This window comes from Anneissia japonica, unplaced genomic scaffold (assembly GCF_011630105.1).
Source record: "Anneissia japonica isolate Jap-2015-1 unplaced genomic scaffold, ASM1163010v1 scaffold351_len699533_cov169, whole genome shotgun sequence".
NCBI classification, from domain to species: domain Eukaryota; kingdom Metazoa; phylum Echinodermata; class Crinoidea; order Comatulida; family Comatulidae; genus Anneissia; species Anneissia japonica.
This window is the reverse complement of record NW_022685600.1, coordinates 153,469-172,768: the sequence shown is the minus strand read 5'-3', so window position 1 is coordinate 172,768 and position 19,300 is coordinate 153,469. Positions and strand designations below refer to the sequence as shown.

The 19,300-nt window shown below is 35.0% G+C and overlaps 1 protein-coding gene across 2 annotated transcripts; it reads right to left on the bottom strand.

The window, feature by feature from the left end:
- Positions 1-1,125: 1,125 nt before the first annotated feature.
- LOC117111544 (lysosomal-associated transmembrane protein 4A-like) lies at positions 1,126-12,983 on the bottom strand. Of its 2 annotated transcripts, XM_033254480.1 has the most exons (7): positions 12,689-12,982; positions 9,218-9,323; positions 8,850-8,926; positions 8,074-8,190; positions 6,365-6,493; positions 4,511-4,603; positions 1,126-3,087 (listed from the first exon to the last, which is right to left on the bottom strand). In XM_033254480.1, the coding sequence occupies exons 1-7, from the start codon at positions 12,773-12,775 to the stop codon at positions 3,007-3,009; spliced, it is 690 nt and encodes a 229-aa protein (XP_033110371.1). In that variant the 5' UTR covers positions 12,776-12,982; the 3' UTR covers positions 1,126-3,006. The 2 variants fall into 2 exon arrangements, with proteins under 2 accessions (XP_033110371.1, XP_033110378.1); XM_033254487.1 differs by lacking the exons at positions 1,126-3,087; positions 4,511-4,603 and adding an exon at positions 4,687-4,730 and having other exon boundaries at positions 12,689-12,983.
- Between the last annotated feature and the right edge of the window lie 6,317 nt (positions 12,984-19,300).

Sequence of the window (19,300 nt, the reverse complement as noted above, 5' to 3'; positions counted from 1 at the left end):
CCAAGTGCACATTATTATTATTATTATTATTATTAGAGAGATTTTATATATTAGGCCTACTGTCATTTTCCTCCTGCAAAACTCAATTTCAATAAAAATGTTGGAGATTAGATGCTTTAATAAGGTTGCTGCACAGACAGCAGGAAGTCCACGGCTAGAATCCAGGTTGGGGTGACTTTTGTTTTACACTCCAAGATCCCTTGATTTACGTTCAAAATCAATGTAATTACCATACAGCATTACCACAAGACGATAAACGAATCTGTTTTATGCGTGCGTCTGAATACTAGTGTTGTTTGGCATACCGTAAAGTGTGAAATCAATTGCCTTTAATGGATTCAAACTTTCAACGAAAGCCTCAATATGACCCAGTTGGTTAAAGCATCTGCACAGACTGTAGACAGTGCCGCGTTTAGCCGGTTAGAACTGCACATATATCCTATAGGTCTCTGTGATCTAATAATATTCGTATTGACAGTGAAGAGGGTGCAGGTTCGAATCCCGATACGTCACTCTTTTTTTCATACAACTGGAATTAAAGTTTTCGTTGATGAGCCATGCATGACACGGTTGATACAACTTATTCCTATTTGAACACTGTTATTTACTTCTATTGTATTTACGGTGCTATATATATATATTTTATACCATCTAGCTTTATCTACCCTCACTCACCCGCCACTGAGGAAGGACTAGTGTTGTCCGAAAGCTCTGGTTCTATTTCTGGCTGTTTACTTACATTTACTTTTTAGCTGTTGCTTATCATTTTTGTATCTCTACTGAGATCCAGCCATTGTTTCCCACAGCATTGTTGTTTTTCAGTATTTTGCCTTTTAATATATATATATATATATATACATATATATATATATATATATACAATAAGTTTGCTGTGCAGCACTGTAAACAAATAGATAAATAATCAAATGTGCTCAAATAGGAATATAAGATGTTATAATCATATCAAGCAAAGCGCTTCAATGAAAGGTTCCTTTTTTTCCAGTTGTATGAAAACATATCTTTAACATCATAACAGCAGCAATAATATTAGGTAATATATGTTTAACAGGTTGGACAAAGTAAATAAAAGGCAATAATAAATATTGTATTAATGATTTAAATCATTTATTTAGAAATAAAAACAAAGCATTTTACAGAAATAGACAATTTACCATAATAATATTCAATTTAATTATTAATCTCTTAATGTGGAAAAAAAAAGTTCATAAGTTTTTATTTCCCCACACCTGAAAAATAATACATCATATTTCTACATAAACAGCTAATATAGAGGAATTATATATGTATGTTCCTGGGTTACCATTTTTCATTTCAGATATATACATAATGATAAAATAAAACTGGCTAAGCATAATTTGGATATTACAACAGAATGAGCTGCACAAGCTGCTTAAATCAGTAGCGGATTTAAGGGCAGGGGGTGCCTAGCAGGCCTGGGAAAAAACAATTTTCAAAATTGTAAAAAAAAACCGAGAAATAAAAAGACAGTTACATTAAAATCCAAGTCTGAGAGTGCCATTTCCGGCCATCTGGAGGTGCCATAATCATATTTTCCATATGTGCAAGTCCCTCTCTAAGCCCCCTCTATTTCAAATTCCAGGATCCGCGCACTGAAAACGTTAATGAAATTAGAAAAGTGCAGGAGATGGCTCATTGGCTATCAAGCTGAGCTGTAATGTAGATAAGCAGGTATTAAATAAGATAGGAAAAACACCAAGTACTGCCAAACGCCTTTTTTTATTACAATTTACACTTTTGACAGGGTTCCATTAGTCTTCCGTAAGTAGCGGGAGTCTCCCAGAAATAAGGACAGCCTACCGCACTCCAACAAGCAATCAAGAATCTCCAGGAATACAACACATCTTTAGCAAATTCATAATATTTGCATATTTTTTAACTATACAGTAGGGGTCCAAAGTTGGGAGAAGCCATTTCTGGGAAATCTGGTTAATGATATTGGGGGGGGGGGGGCCCTAGAAAAAGGGCCATGCTTACGTCAGCCCCAGAATGGATGGGGCTAAGGTGAGAAAAATTTTTTAAAATAGGCACCTATAGAAGCCTGAAAATGGCAACGTTGCACTATAAAAACTACTTTCCAAATCAGTTTTCTGATGAAATGACTGGTTTCTTAGTTGTGTGGTAGTGAAAAAACATATATTAGCTCCCTTTATACTAAATTTGCTGGAGATGAGTACATTTGCGGGAGATTTTTGCTTGCTCGCAGGAGTGCGGGACACCTTACCGATTTCTGAGAGACTCCCACGAAACTTGGGACCCCCGATACTGTATGATCTGTCTCACGGAAATCAGCTCTCGATGTAGACCAAAACACAATTAAATGTATCAAAAAAGTTCATTTAAGGAAATACATCTGAGGTGACTTCTTGCAACTTGGAACCCCTGCTTTGATAATGCATACAGTATCTATTTATAGCAAGCCTACACAAAAAGCACCCTAATAAAACTACCATACTATTAGAACTGTAGGATTTTATAGAAACCTAGGCAAGAAAATTAAGTTTAATTATTCTTTCAATTAAATTATAAATAATTGAACATTTAAAAATGTGATGTCATTTTGCACTAAGTACTAGCTACATATTCAAAAGTTGTGCTGTCGCATTTGTACAGTAAGCCTGGTTTGATGTTAATGAAATTTATTGTGTCTGTAATGATAAGCATTTGGTGCAGTCCCATGTCACATGATTATTTGCATACTACATTGAATATGCAAATTAGAAATTGTTAAGTAGTTGCAATGATAAGGAAGATATGTTCCATATGATCTTCTTAAAATAGAATGTTGACTTAATACATATAACAGACTTGCTGACATCACAAAACCTATTTCAATATTTGATCGAGATATGACACACAGTACACTGATATCACTGCCTAGATATACATTTGAGAAACGGTACATGAATGATTAAAGTATTAAGTGAAGCTGATTCGAGAATAATCTGAGCTGATGATGATACTAAATTATGGCTCATAGGCAGGTGGCTTCTCCCATTTACTCATGTCAACGACTTCTTCGTAGGCTGGTGGTTTTGGTATCAGGGCCTATTGAAAATAGATAACAGCAGAGTATTTAAATTCAATTATTATTATTTATTTACAAGTATTATATTACATATAATGTAATGCAATACAATTTCTTTTAATCATTAACAATTATATAATACATTGGAACCATTGGAACAAAAAATTTGTTTCCCTTTAATCGGGGTGTCCCCTGAATAGGGGTTGAAAGAAATTGAAAGATATACTTTCCTTTGTTTTGTGGCTGAAAAAGAGTCCACTTAATAGGGATGTCCCAAAGGAGGGGTTCTACTGTATTAACAATATAATAAAACCTGATTGAAATTCGTCGACAAATTTTAGGTGATACGCAGGATCCGATAGTTTTCCTCAGCGAGAAAATTTTAAAATGCCCAAAATGGCCTGAAACGTGCTTTAAATTGGTCAAAAAGTGGTCTTGAGAACTAAAAAATAAACGCAGACTGGTTCAGAACACTGACACAAGTATACTACATACCAAGGGTCAACTTCACATGCCATTAAAGTTGACCCTTGATATGAAGTAAACTTGTGTCAGTGTTCTGAACCAGTTTGCCGCCCTCTGGCGGAGGTAAATTTATGATAAATCATAGAATTTCACAAAGATTTAAAGGAAAATATTAGGGGGTGAGAAAAAACACAAAATGAAAATGAAAGGCACAATTATGAAAGAAAATTGTCTCAGCTATAATACACTGAAACTTGGGAGGGGGAGGGGTCATGACGAGACAAATTTTTACTTCTAGTCATGATCCCAATGATGGTGTATTAATTTGTATTGTATACTATTACTGTTTCCATCAAATAAATGTCATTTGAATTTGAATTTTGAATTTGAGCTGTAACTGATTAAAATTAGGCACGATTTTGGCATATTTTCACTTATGCCTACACAAACATGCGCACGGATTTGTACGTTCGATACGCACTTACGGGATTATTATTGGCCCTTAAATCACTAAGAAGAAATGAAAATTTGTGAATACAGTGCAAGAAACCCAAATATGTAAAAAAAAAAAGAAGTTAATTCATAGCTAAAAATGCGCACTAAGAACGAAAACATTTTTTTTTTGAGCATTTTGAAATTTTAACACACGCATTTGTGTGAGAAATTTATGATCAATCATAACATTTCACAAAATGACGAGTAGATGACGTCAAAAAAAGTCACCTGCAAAACTTTGAATGTATTTGCTGGGCCAAATAAACAAGGATAGAACCTGTGCCGTTTTTGAAAATTTAAAAAAAAGGGGAAATAAATAAATAAAGAAGAAAAATCTTAACAACAACAGGTGTTACTCTGTAGCAGCGTATCACCTAATAACAATAATATAAATAACACTAAATAACAACAACAACAGCAATTATCAACTATTATTACTTTGATAATAATTATCATTGTGTAATTAAAATGTTTGTTACTTACCTCCATGTCATCAGAATTGTAATTCGCTCCAGTTGAATATTCAACAGATGCAATGTATTTGTAACAAGACCAGACACAAGAAATGCAGTAGCCCTATGCAAATGAATCAGATAAAACAAATGTATGAAAGACAAGCACTTAGCTAAGAAAAATGGTGTTTATTTTCTATGTTTCAAGCAATGTATCTGTAACAAGATCAGACACAAGAAATGCAGTAGCCCTATGAAAATGAATCAGAAAAAACAAATGTATGAAAGTCAAGCAATAAGCTAGGATACACAGGATTACAATATTTATTCCACTTGGATTGCAACTGAATTTTCTTTCCTTTTTTGGATTATAATATAGCGTATCACTTCTATTGTCCCTGTATAATGGAACAGATGCTTGAAACATCAAGAAAAATGGTGTTTATTTCATATTTTACAAGCAATTTTTAAGGGTTTTAGGTTTTTGTACTGCACTTATTACAGTAGCATACATTTTACATGTTGTTAAAGATATTATTAATTAAATATTGGCAGTTTTTGGGAAGCCAATAAAATTACGACTTAGTTCCATGTAGCCACAAAACTGTAAAACACTGTGCAGACAACTCTATTATATCACAATATTCATTACATTTTTACAATACTTTAACTATAAAATTTCTGCAAGTGTATATACAATGAGTGTTTTCTTGGAATGGATACCGTTGCACAATAAATCTTCGATATTATTTTTTTTGTAGAATTTTTGTCCCTGAATAGATCCCAAGCTGCTAATTGTGTATTGGTGCATTCTACAGTAGTCCATATTTTACTATGTAGGCTCGATAAGGCATTTTGTTGGATCAGGGGCAAATTCAAATATAATTGAGTATACAAAAATAATTCATAAGGTGAGTTAACGCAGCAGTCAGGGATCCGAATTCGGTGGAGGAGAGAATGATTTGTACATCTAATAATGCTGTTCATGCTTTAGTCCTTAAATATTTTTTTTGATATATCTGTGGCCCCATGATGGTCTTACATTTTAAAGTGATTTTTGATGAAACACGCATTTTGCAAACATGTGCGTGATGATAAATTTGTCATGCAGTAACACAAGTCTATGTGTGATAACTAATTTTCACAAAAAAAACGTATTAAAATTAGAAGAAAGTGGTTTTACTAAAAATATAAAAATGGTCATGCAGTAGCTTGAGTCATTAGAGAGCTTTTGTTATCTTGTTCGAGAATCAATTCACAGAGAAAATTACTTTTTCCCAACCAAAATCAACCAAGCCAACTACGCACTTAGTAGAATCTAGTAGTCGCATGCAGTCTTGGGCATTTATTGTCACAACCAGCCATTGATTATGTGACTGGAGCCCAGACCTCCACTGGGGGTTCCACCCCTGGATCCCAGGGGGCCTGTCGGCCCAGCCCTCCACCCACCCAACTTGTCACGCATTTCAAATCTCTCAGGTTGGTAACTACGCATACCTTACCATTGCACCAAGTATGTCAATGCCCCTTGATAAGATAACTCAGCTAATTATCATCTTGAAACTGTTTTGATGGATTTATTTCAATGCATTTTTAGTTTAATAATAAATAACTGTCTGTAACTTCCTGATCATGGAAAAAAAAGAATTTGTAGAAATTTCTGATAAACATGTTCAAGGTCGTGTTTAACCCTGTTTTTGAATGCAAGTCATTTCCAAAGAATTTCAATGATTTTGACTTGAATAATTAAACATTTTCTCATATTTGATTACATTGCATTTCATATACTGTACTGCATATGAATTGTTTTGAAAGAGGCCCTCTTTAAGTCTGCTTGGAGCCACCCTCCCAAAAGACTGTTGAATAAACAAATAATAAAACCTACCTTAAACACCATAATGAGCATAAACACGATGACAGCAATAGCCATGAATCCAGGTCCGTCGAGATCGTAGTTGGACACTGGAAACTGCTCCTTCCAGTGCATAAACTCCTGATTGTATGGGAACTGAGACTACAGAGGGCATACATGTAATAAAAATAACATTTTTACAATTAGAGAGGTTTTACAACTTTTTGCTGGATCCACACCATCAAAATTTACATGGCCAATTTGAGTGATATGCCTTCATATGTGGCAAAGACAAGCCAAACCAGTCACTCATCGCAAATTTGAGTTATTAATACATCATTAAAGAGTAAAATAAGAGCTATAAAATGGTAAAAAAAATCATTCAAATCTGACATTTCCTTATGAAGTTACAAGCATTTAAACATACAGCTGGTTAAAAAATACATGAGAAATCAGCCCTCAAAGTTTATGATTTTGGGCATTTCTCATGCAGAAACTATCCTCAAATCCTTACAAAGTGTTGTTTTAATAAATTGGAAATTTGGAAAATAGCAGCATAGCATGATGTATAGATAAATTAGTGCAATAAAATAGATTTTTAAAAATTTGACATTCCACCATGTTTGGCCATTTTCTCTGAAACACGATTTGCGACGAGTGACTGGTTTGGCTTGTCTTTGCCACATATGAGTCCTTGCCTGAGAGTTCTGTATGAGATAGGACTAAAATCTAAATGCTTCTGCTATAGACCCCCCTGTTATCATAGTTATATTTATCCAGTCCAAATCTAAAGTTTATCAGTTTACAAATACATGATTCTCAGAAAACACAGACACACTGTAATAGATATGGAAGGGGATCAGCTCAGAAGTTTAAAATGGATGGCCAGTTAATTGTACAGTACTTAATTTCAACGGTATGAAACAATAATGGAACAGAGGCTGAAGAATGTGTTGTCAAGCAATTCTCAGCTGCAACACAAATATTAACAACATAATCTATACATACATTAATAATAAATAAATTTGAACACTGTTCAAACACCTAATATATTCTATTATACATTAAACAAGATTGTAACAGCTGTAAGGACAAGCCAACAATAAAGATTGAACAGTAAACATTAATCTCATATTTTATGGAAATAAACATCCAAATGATACTGTACATATATTAATTGCCATTGTGGAATTGGTAATTTATAAGCATATAATTTAAATTCCAATAAAATAAGAAGAAATACTGTTAATGATAACATGATTCAATATCAGTTAAATTTAGTAAAAACATTAATTCATTACATTAACATTTTCTCTGTCATTAAATTTTGAATGGGACATTTATCTTGTCCAAGATCTGTCCAAAAAGATTAGTTTAATCATTAATTATTATTAGACTAAATTAACAAGAAATAGTACAAGAACTGTACACTGTTGACTTGGTTAAATAATTTAAAACTTGTTACGATAATAGCCAATTTAATAGTTTTACAATCACTGAAATCATTATAATTAACAGCATATTTTTCATTCTATAAAATTTTCACTAAATGGACATGTTTTTTTGTCTAAGATTGGATTAAAAAATGATTAGGATTAATTAAATTAATTCCTAAGACCAAGACTCACAACATTGAATTTTGGCAGACTACCTTAACTATAGTATTAGTAGGCCTACCATAAGTATTATGATAAAACTAGATAAATTCAGATCAATAAAAAATATAGAAAATATTGAATTACACTGTCTTCATAGTCCTGGTCTGGATAGTAGGACAGAACTCCAATCGCAGTCAGACAGGTGACGAAGAAGTCAAACTGCATTAAGCAGAAGAATGGCAGAAGATAACTGGAGCGGTACTGTAAAAAAAAATATTAATAGTTGCAAATTGTGCCCTGGACACAAATCTAACTTGCAGGTATTTCACATGACAATTCTTTAAATTCAATTTTCAAATATTTTGTTGATTCCGAGTAGAACACAATAATTATGCAAGAATTCTGTCTTTTTTTTTTTTTATTAAATGCAAATTAAAACACAATTAACAATTTCTATACTTATCTGTCAATTGGTTAATTATAATACTGATATAATAAGATTCAAGATTGGCTAAATTAAATCACAGGCATACAGTTAAAATTGGCTCAAGCACACGCTATCAAAATGATATGCATCATGGAAAATATACACAGTTAAACTTACCTAAGTCGACTTTGCCTAAGTCAAATAATTTCAAAGTCAAATTTATTTTACAAGTCAAATTGTAGTGTTTTTCATTAATTAACAATCTGTAAGTCAAATTTTATCTTAAGTCGAACAATTTTACAATGGCATTTTGGATTCGACTTATGCAAGTTCAACTGCATTTTCCATATTTATGTTGTATGCAAATTATTTAAAGTCACATGACAAGATTTCAAATCAAGTATTGACATGAGAGACATACAGGTAACCAGATGAATGACTAGATGAAGCAATAATAGGTGCTTGATAATAGAATGCTTGTTCAGGGACATACCTTTAGTGTGCCATGAAGTAGCATTATTGTTATCATGCAGTAGACAACCAGAATCACCAGGCCAACACAATAATCGGCTAGTAAATGATGCAGTAGAGAAAAAAAAACCATTTTAATCAATAATATGAACATTACAATATAAAATATTTGGCTCATCCTGGGGAATAAACCTTGTCTATACTGCTGCATGGCACAGATACAGTACCAATAAATTTGAAAGGGACAAACGTGGGTGAAGTGCCTACCCAACAATACTAGTGAAATTCAGAGCGATGGTTGGAACCCTGACTACAAGATTGAGAGCCAGAAACACCTACGCTAACTACTCCTACAATTTTGGTTACTTGTTTGGAAAAATGACAACTTACAATAATCATGTGCATTTTCAATTGACCTCAATTCTGGTTTTCTATCTTCATAGCTACCGAACGTTATGATCACCAACAACAATCCGATGCCTACAATCTGACCAATCTAAAATTACGAACAAAACAAGCATTATGATTGTATTGGGTTATGGATTTGGGGGGAGGGGGTGATCGAAAGACAAAACTACCCTAGGGGGAAATTTTTGTTTTCTTTTTAGACGCCCGGAAACAAGCTCTGAGGCATTTTGGGCAATTAATAATTTATTTTTCTTTCTTACTGTATGTTATTTTCTTTTCTTTCACCCTAAATCCGCCACTGCGTTTGCATATGTTTTATAACAAACCTTAGCATAACAACAATATAAAGGAGGCGGGGCTTAACGAAAAAGTCCATTACAACAGTCTGACAATGGTCAGTTTATTATTGCACTCAATCTTCCTGTGGGTGAGACATTCTGATTCATAACTTCTTGGCTAGGCCTCTTCTATCATGATTGATGTCAAAACTCAAGAAATTTCAGTTAGAAAATATTATTTTTAATCCAGGACCAAATAATGAAATCTGTCTAAAAGACCCAATTTAAAGTTTTAAATATTTTTTTTATATTAATACCATCCACACCAGTTTCTGGCCTTTGTTTTATAGACACCCATATAGGGTGTCTTTAAAACGGAAAGACCTTTAAGTATTTCTTGATATTCCTCATTTTATTCCGATTAAATAATGAAATAGGTACTTGGTAGCTGTTTTATGATAATTTTAAATACTTTCAATAAGATAATTGAGAAACAATTGGAGGACTTCGTTTTTCGGTTATTCGGTGTTTGGTTTGTAGAAGACCCATATAGGGTGTCTAAAAAACAAAGACCCTTGAAAATTTCACAGACAGACGCCCAAAATATTTCGTAATTTTGATTTTGTGACAGTCTGGTGTATTATCATCAAAATAAAAGAGAAAAAATAGGGGGTCTTCATTTTTGGGTCTTCGGTCTTCATTTTATAGGCACCCAGAAGTCAACTCGGTCCCAATTTTCTGAGTATTTACAAACCAGACTCTCCTCAGTTCTTAGTTGTTTTTGAAATAAACACAGAAAATTGGGGCCAACCAAGTTGACTTTTGGGCCCGATGCTAATATTGGGGCCAAGTTGACCTTCTTCCCCCTAGCATCTAGTCCAAGTAACCTGGTTTCCTGTCGACGTAAAAGTCAGAATTTCTTACGTTTCATACGTTTCTTACGATTCTTACGACTCTTACGCAAAGTTGAAATAATGCCGATGTCAATGACGTTTGCGTTAATCGTGTTGGGCCGCAGACAAACCAGCAATTTTCAGCCGCTCAAGAAAGTTGAACTTACGACATTGAACTCCATCCAGAGTCCAAAACGAGCGCTTGCGACTCTTACGTTGAGTTGAATTTTTCTTGCGATATCGACGACATAAATATGAGCTGCACTAAAAATGTTAGCAAAACGTCTAGCATTAATAAAATGGATTATTGCAAAGAAGTTAGGCCTACATTTATTAAAATACAAATAGTCCTATTTGATGTTTGTATTTTTGTTTCACAAAATAATGATGTTTCGAACATTCCCCAAACATTCGTGTTTCATACCACCAAATTTTAATTATAGGAAACTGCATTAATATGCCACGGCCAAGGTGATTGTCACACAATCTACTTTGGAAAAAAAAAAAAAAAAATAGGAAAAAAAAACATCGGTGATTGTCACACAATCTACTTTGGAAAAAAAAAAAAAAAAAATAGGAAAAAAAAAACATCGGTACGCGGGAAAATTGGATTAGTGGTAAACTTTAGCCATTGACAAAATAGATATAAAACGGTCCTCACTACCTGCTGTATAAATACCCCCCCCCCCTTGAGACAGGTATAAATACCCCCCCCCCCTTGGTTTGTGATAAGATTTGTTTTAATTTATTATATTATTATACGATATTATTGTCGTCATTATCATAATCAAACAGTGCTGCTGAGCTAGTGCTACAGTACAGTAATCCACTGACATGTATTTGTGTGTAACTGATACACCTTTTTTTTTTATAAGAAAATATTTCATAGCCCCGGGTTTTTACTGTAGAACAGTGGGACTAAAATTGCTTTAAAAATAAGGACAAATTGAGGTAAAATTTCACATGCAATTATTATTATTATTATTATTATTTTAATCTAGAAAAACCAACAAAAATTATTTTAGTCTTATTTGTACATAGGTACACTAGGTGTGACAATGATGACATTCTTTGTAAATAGTACAGTATATTGCTTTGAAATAATAATTGTCTATCTTTAAAAAGTGTGTACTGTACAATTACAATATAGGCATTAAACATTTTGAGCTTGAAATTGGCCGAAAAATAAGAGTACTTAGTCTCGGCAAAATTGCTCTGGTTCATATAAAAAATGTGTAGGCCTATGAGTATATACGTTTAATAAAGCATGGAATAACACTTGTTTCGTAATTATTACTTGCACAATTTAAAATATATTATTTCTCCCGATTATTTTTAAACCTTTAACTATTAAAAACAAAAAATCATACAACCATTGGAAATAAGAATGGTTAGCAACAGATTTATTTTAAACAATTCGCTTGGTATTAAAAGATTGTAATTGAAACTAATCCTTGTTTATTATCGAATTCAGTTTCAGTATAGTAATGCGTGGCATACAATGTGTGGAGTGTTGGTAGACTACTCAACGAAGCAAGAACCGCTGAATTTTCATATATTTTTTCTACTGTAGAACAATCTGACCAGTTTCAGCCACGTCAAAACATGGTACGTCAGAAAGGCTACGTCATAATTCTCGTATCTGATTGGCTGTTTCTTACGATTTCTGGTCCATAATGCTAAGTCTCTTACGAAAGTTGACTTGGAGTCAACTTTCGTAAGAGACGTAACACAAGGCAACGCAAGCGTGATCACTCAAGCATAAGTCACTGAATCGCGGTTTCCTGTTAATCGTGGAAAATCGACGTATCGCATGAAAATTCAATGCAACGGTTTCCTGTCCAACATTGCTCTGCTACGATTTAACCTTACGTTACGTCGATTTCACAACGCACCAGTCGCAATCGGTTTCCTGTCAAATCGCATTTTGTTACGATAAAACGACGTAGTCGTAAGTAAATCTGCCTTCTTACGTCGACAGGAAACCACGTTTTACTTATAGTTAGAGGCCTAGGCCCTACATAGGCCTACCAACAGCAGGACCACCAGGCTTCAATATCAATACACAAGACAATCAATAATACATTTAATAAATATTAAATTGGAAACATAAATAGGCTAGATAATCCACCATCAATAATAATAAGAAAATAACACAAAGTTAAGATAATGAAAAAATAAAAGACACAAGCCTAATCTAGGGCCCTAGGCAGGCTACAGTCTACTAGGTCTCAGTAGGCCTAGGCCTAGGCTGGGCTAAATAGTGAATATCTTTTCCTTACCAAATTCCAAACACCAATAAGCGCTGTACCAACACGCACAGACACCATATCACAGCAGCATTTCGGTACATCATCTGACTGGGCCATGATTTAAACCTCACTTATAATCCTCCCACTGCTAAAATACCATACAGCATTAATTTGATGTAACGCTATATAGGAATAACTATTCAATATAAAATAATATTAACTCGGAAAATTACAACAAACGGAAAAGTTCCACACTATTCGGAAATTTTTGGAATCCTCTTTCCTTCTTCGATTCCAGTCCAGTCAAAACACTGAGCCAATTTAACGACATAATCTACATCCGCAGAGGAGCTAAATATTTATGCGCAATATAAATATTTTTTAACATTTAATTTAAACTTATCGTTGTAACTTTCTAAACTAAGAAAGAAGAACTAGATAAATATTTTAAAATCGTTTAATCTACGTGATTTTACAAAATTAGCAAAATAGGTATATGAGTTTTTATTTCAAAAATTTAAATAAATGAGTCCATCATTAGGATTGGTGGCGCTATGATAATATCTTTGCTTACAACACGATTACGTAATTACGTTTTTTGCATCATTCCTATCTGTAAAATGGGAAACCCTAACATAATATAAACGGCGAATGGCTTGAAAAGCTTCTATAAATAACAGAGATGGAAATAACATGTTCTGATTTAAAAAAGTTTGTTTTTATTTTACTTACACAAAGCGGCTACAAAACTCCTTAGGACCTATTTTATTTAATTTTAAATTTTGATATAAAATTTGAATATAAAAGTAGTTTTTTATTTATTTACTTATTTCTCCATTATTAATATCCTAAATAATTCTATTTAACATTATTAGTCATAAAGTATTTTTGCTAAAGTGTCAACGTAATCAATTTACGTCAATGACCACCAAGTATTTTTGTAGCAGAATTGTTATAATAATAATTAGGTACATACACAGACAGTAGGCCTATATTGTTTATAGATGCACTTGCAATGGAAAAAGAATAAGGATTATATTTACTTTTTATGGCTGGTAGAACGACTATTCTTTTAGACACAAATTACAAAATTTAACAAAATACATATAAAACAATATCAAATAAAAACATCATATCCTAGCTATGATGATTAAGTGAGCTAGCGCTAGGTCATAAAATGGTGATATGAGGTGGTTCTTAACTACTTACATTTTCGATGGGGGGCAAAACTGTTAGATACGCACCATACATGATGGACATAGGATGCAGGTGCTTGTTGAAAGTATCCACATGATGTTTCCCAAGATGAAAAAAAAAAAAAAATAGGGATCATTTTGCCGGCGTCGTAAACTAAAGATGGCTCCGAAAGAATTAGTTCTATTGTGCCCAGGCCTATTCCTTTTTAATCTCTCTCAGAAAAGAACTTAACATACAAATACTGAATATAAAAACAAATGCAGTAGATTTTTTTTATGTTGTTATAGGATGTCATCATAATTTTCATATACTAGTGTAGATAAAGAAAAAAATTGATTAGGTCTTCCCAGACATCATTGAATAAATAATCGATGATTATACCATGTTAAATACAGTACTATCTTTATTTTCAGAGATATTTTTGGATATTTCATATTTATGTTTATGTTGTAAATACTATTTGTGTTATATGAATAAAAAATTTAACATTATTGCAGTTGATGTTTTGGTTATCCACACGTGCTAACTGTACTTTTTTATGTTTCTTGTTTTAACCCGGAAATGAAATACATAAAATTAAATACAGAGTAGAACCCCTCCTTTGGACACCCTATTGATGAGGGGACACTCGAGCCCGCACCCGAGAAACAGGGTACCTGCAAAATGCAACTATGACATGTGTCATTAAATTAGTAATAATTCATCTACTCACAACATAATCTTTGACAACATACAAAGGCTCATAAATGTACACCATTTCAAAAGAGAAATTTCACTTCTAGAAAACATGATGAAGTTTCTCAGCAACACTGAACATAAAAATCACAAAATCAGCAAAAAGGAAAACTAATATCCAAAAACCGTTAAAAAAGTCGTCAAACAACAAAATCCGCTACTGTAGGTATATTACCACTGAGTAAATTACAAGTGTTCTATTTCTCACCAAGTGGATTTATGAATAGCACTCTCCCAGGGTGTTTTTGGTAGGAAAAGACTTAAACACTGTGAGTGTAATTTTTTCTTTGCAAAAAAAATAGAGGGGGGGGGGGGCGTGTGAACCTACCTCACCCAACCCCCGCCCCCACCCAAATCCGCCACTGGAAATAGGCCTAGGCCCTAGGTTTAGGTAGGCCTACTTTGTTTCATGTCAGGAGCGTAACAGGGGTCTTGGGTCAGGGGGGAAAAGGTAATAATTTTCCCGGTTAGTAATTTATCATACCCACCCTACACCCCTCCCCATATAGAAAACAATACAACATAGGGCTTATCTTATTCATAATATAGGCCACACACGTGTGTTTGAAAATAAATAAGCATTTCATCATGGTTTTATTTATTACAAACATATTCTTTCACCATCAATACACATTGAGGCCCTGTTTTAAGGTTAAAACGATCTATCTTAAATTTTCTTTCTTGAGTTTGGGACTATTATGTTTAAATAACTGCAAAGGATAACCCTAAAAAAGGCCTAGGAAATGCGCGTGTAAAAAGTTTTTGTGTTTTTAATTTTAATTTCGTCGGAATTGATCACAAATCTCTAAAATGTGCAATTTTTGAGGGACTTGGCCAACTCTGACAAGAAATGCGCGCGAAGTGCGCGAAATTTGAGGATTTTAGACACTTTCAGAGGATGAAAATGGCATTTATCAAGGGGTGGGGAAAGATTTTCCAAAGATGGATATTTTCCCCTTGCCCCCCCCCCTGTGTTTTTAATTCTAATTTCGTCAGAATTGATCCCAAATCCCTAAAATGTGCAATTTTTTTAGGAAACTGGCCTACTTAGATAAGAAATGCGCGCGAAGCGCGCGAAATTTGAGATTTTTAGGCACTTTCAGGGGATGAAAAGGGGATTTTATATGTATTCAAAATAAATCGCCAAAGGAGGGAGCCGCGGTTCCCACGGCTCCCCCTGGATATGTCTCTGAATCGGTTTGTCTTTTCAGAAAGAGGCTAATCCTGGATACGTCCCTAAATAGGTTTGTCTTTTCAAAAAGAGGCCTATTAGTATTAGTGGCCTGTCCTGTCCAACGCATTGTGTTCAAAATTGTATTTTGCGTCACTACATAGACTTCTCCCAACATTTTATCTGTGATTTAAACTGCGTTTGCAGCCATTGGTAGCGCCAGCGGAAGGGCAGGAAGGGAGTTTCCCCTCCCGTCGTCCCACGCCATGACGAGGTCGTCGGACCAGTTGCCTATGCAAATAACGGTATCTTTTTATTGCCGGTCCCTAATATTGTGGTCTAAAAGCACAATTCTGTGCCATCTGGGCGTATCCACGGGGGTTGGGGGTGGGGAAGCGCTAAATCACGGTCAAGTACTTAAAAATCACCTAAAATCACCTTATTTTGCGAATTAGCGCCCTCAACTGGTCATCGAGCCCCTCCCCTCCCCACTTCACCTTCGCCTCCCCCACCCCGTAGATACGCTACTGAGATGGCCCCACCACATCAGCACCCCCATTTCAAGACTAGATACACCATTGGCCATACTAAGCTATGAAACACGTACCCATTACCCCTACTGGGGATTTTTATTCCCCGGTTCTAAACGACCCCTTGGTTTGTACCACCTGTCGGACATGCGTAGACCGGGGCGTAGACATGCATCAGCCAAATGTAGTACAAAATTGTTTATCAGTGTGATTAGTCTGCTCAATAAACAATTTTAATTACTTGTGCAAATATAAAGATGTGGGTAACCCTCATCTTTATATACCACTTTTCATGGATCTCGACCTGCTATGTAGGCCCTCTTTAGGCTAGATGCGCCTAAACGGTTGGAAGCGACGATCGAAGAAAAACGGTTAAGCAAGCCAAGGACTTCGCTAACTTCCATTCCTCAGTATTAAAATCCTTCCATTGATGGGCACTGTCTAAAACTTTCTTCCAGCTTATCTCTGAAAGATTGTAACCTTTTCGTCTGCAGCTTCCATGACGGCCTAGGCTCGGACATGACACGATGTTGTTTGTTGTTATTCGCGACGTCATCAACGAGTACAATACATTCATTATCCACCATTAACTAAACTGCCTTAAAGAAAAAAAAATTGGTTCGTGTGGGAATCGAACACACAACCTCAATGTTTGCTATTCATTATCCACCATCAACTAAACTGCCTTTTCGCGACGTCATCAACGAGTACAATACATTCATTATCCACCATTAACTAAATTGCCCTTAAAAAAAAAGAAATCACATCTAATATTTACAACCTCTAACTTACGTCTGCCAAACGGTTGTAACCAACCTCCCTAATATACATAATTATAGACGTTGTCGCAACGTCAAAGTACCCTGTTGGCCTGACATCGGTAAACGTTTGAAATAGATGTTGGGTATCAGTACCGTTGGGCCGACGTTTCTTAGAGATTGTAAATATTATGTATGATTATAGACGTTGTCGCAACATCACAGTACTCTGTTGGCCCGACGTCGGTAAACGTTTGAAATTTACAACTTCTAACCAACGTCGGCCTCCACTAACGTTTACCGACGTTGGGCCAACAAAGTACTGTGACGTTGGGACAACGTCTATAATCACATCCTAATTTACAACCTCTAACCAACGTCGGACCAACGGTTGTAACAAACCTCCATTCCAAACGTTTACCGACGTCGGGCCAACAGCGTTCTGTGACGTTGAGACAAGGTCTGTAATCACATTTAATATTTACANNTAATATTTACAACCTCTGGCCAACGTCGGCCCAACGGTGGTAACCAACGTCTATTTCAAACGTTTACCGACGTCGGGCCAACAAAGTACTATGACGTTGCGACAACGTCTTTAATTACATCTAATAGTTACAACCTCTAACCAACGTCGGCCCAACGATTGTAACCAACCTTCACTAACGTTTACCGACGTCGGGCCAACAAAGTACTCTGACGTTGCGACAACGTCTGTTATCACATTCTAATATTTACAACCTAACCGACGTCGGGCCAACGGTTTTAACCAACCACCATTTCAAACGCTACCGACGTCGGGCCGACAACGTAGCGTGACGTTGAGACAACGTCTACAATCACATCTAATATTTACAACCTCTAGCCAACGTTGGGCCAACGGTAGTACCCAACCATCTTTTTAGAAGTTTGGCCAGTAACAAATCGTGACGTTGTACCAACGTCCGTAGACAGACTGAATATTTACGACGGCTTACCAACGTTGGGACGACATCGGAAAATCGACAAATATATTCATAAGTTGGGCCAACGTGAAATTCCAATGTTGGTCTAACGTTACCTCTCCGACCAAATTTGCAACCAAACACCAACGTCGTACCAACGTCAGATATCTAACCCCGACGCTTAACGACGCTTGTCAACGTTTACCAACGTTGGGCCAACGTCGCTTTGCTAGCTGGGAATGTATCTTTTAACACTACAAAAAATCCTTATTAAGGGGACAAGGACAATCTTTTTGAGTCAAATCAATACAAGAATAGGGCTACTCCTATTCAGAGGACACCCTAAAGGGGACACTTTTTTTGGTTCCGAAGGTCTCCCTTTAAACCTCAAAATACAGTATCTCCATGCTTTCCCGGCAGGGGTTCCTTGATATAGGCCATGGGGTGAAGCTCAAAAGACGTCTAGAAAACGAATTCCGTTCCGATTTTTTCATTATAAAAAATTTAGGCCTACAATAGTTAAGTAATATGTCTTGAATCAAATATAAAAAGTTCGACAAAAATATCTTCTGCAATTTTAAGAAAATTACCGTTTTATTACGTTCCTAGGCTGCTGGTCGTCGGAAAACACACCGCGATACAGCGGTGTAGAAGCACGTCGCGATCATACCATGAGCTGTCCACTTGCGTCAACTCGCATAAAATCGCGTCATTTTAGGTCAAATCGTGTCAAGTAATGTCGGATTGCCTCAGTACACGTCAATTCGCGTCAACTTACAGTATAATTAGTAATGAGAAATTTCAACAAAAAAACTTATTTTATTATTGTAATTGCAATTATTTGATATTCTTTTCAAAACAATAATTGTGTAACAATTTAAAGAAAATGTATTAGTATTTTGACTTCTTTTGACTCCTGTGGTCTTCCTTTTGACAATGTGTCTACATGTTCCCTGTATGTGTACTAAAGTACACACTTCATTCTTACAGTATTTTTGCATTCATATTCCTTTTTTAAAATTATTGTATTTATTTTACTTTCAAATTGTAATAAAGGATTAAATGTGGGGAAATTTAAACTTGGTGCATTGTTATGATGTGCATGGATGTACATTTGTTTTGTATACTACGGTTGACCCATGTTGGGACACATTTTATTAAATAGAAATTGAAATTTAATACGTAATATGAAAAATTCATATTTATTTCTCAAATATTCTGAGAGCTTATACAATATATAACCTGTCTCTTATACACATCTAGATGTGTATAAGAGACAGTATATACACACACACATACATATACAA

Bases quoted from the DNA above. Each gene is read 5' to 3' on its own strand.
- LOC117111544 (XM_033254480.1), bottom strand. From the start codon at position 12,775: ATGGCCCAGTCAGATGATGTACCGAAATGCTGCTGTGATATGGTGTCT. The intron at 9,324-12,688 runs GTAAGGAAAAGA...TCGTAATTTTAG, and splicing joins TTATTGGTGTTTGGAATTTG to ATTGGTCAGATTGTAGGCAT. The intron at 3,088-4,510 runs GTAAGTAACAAA...TATTTTCAATAG, and splicing joins ACAATTCTGATGACATGGAG to GCCCTGATACCAAAACCACC.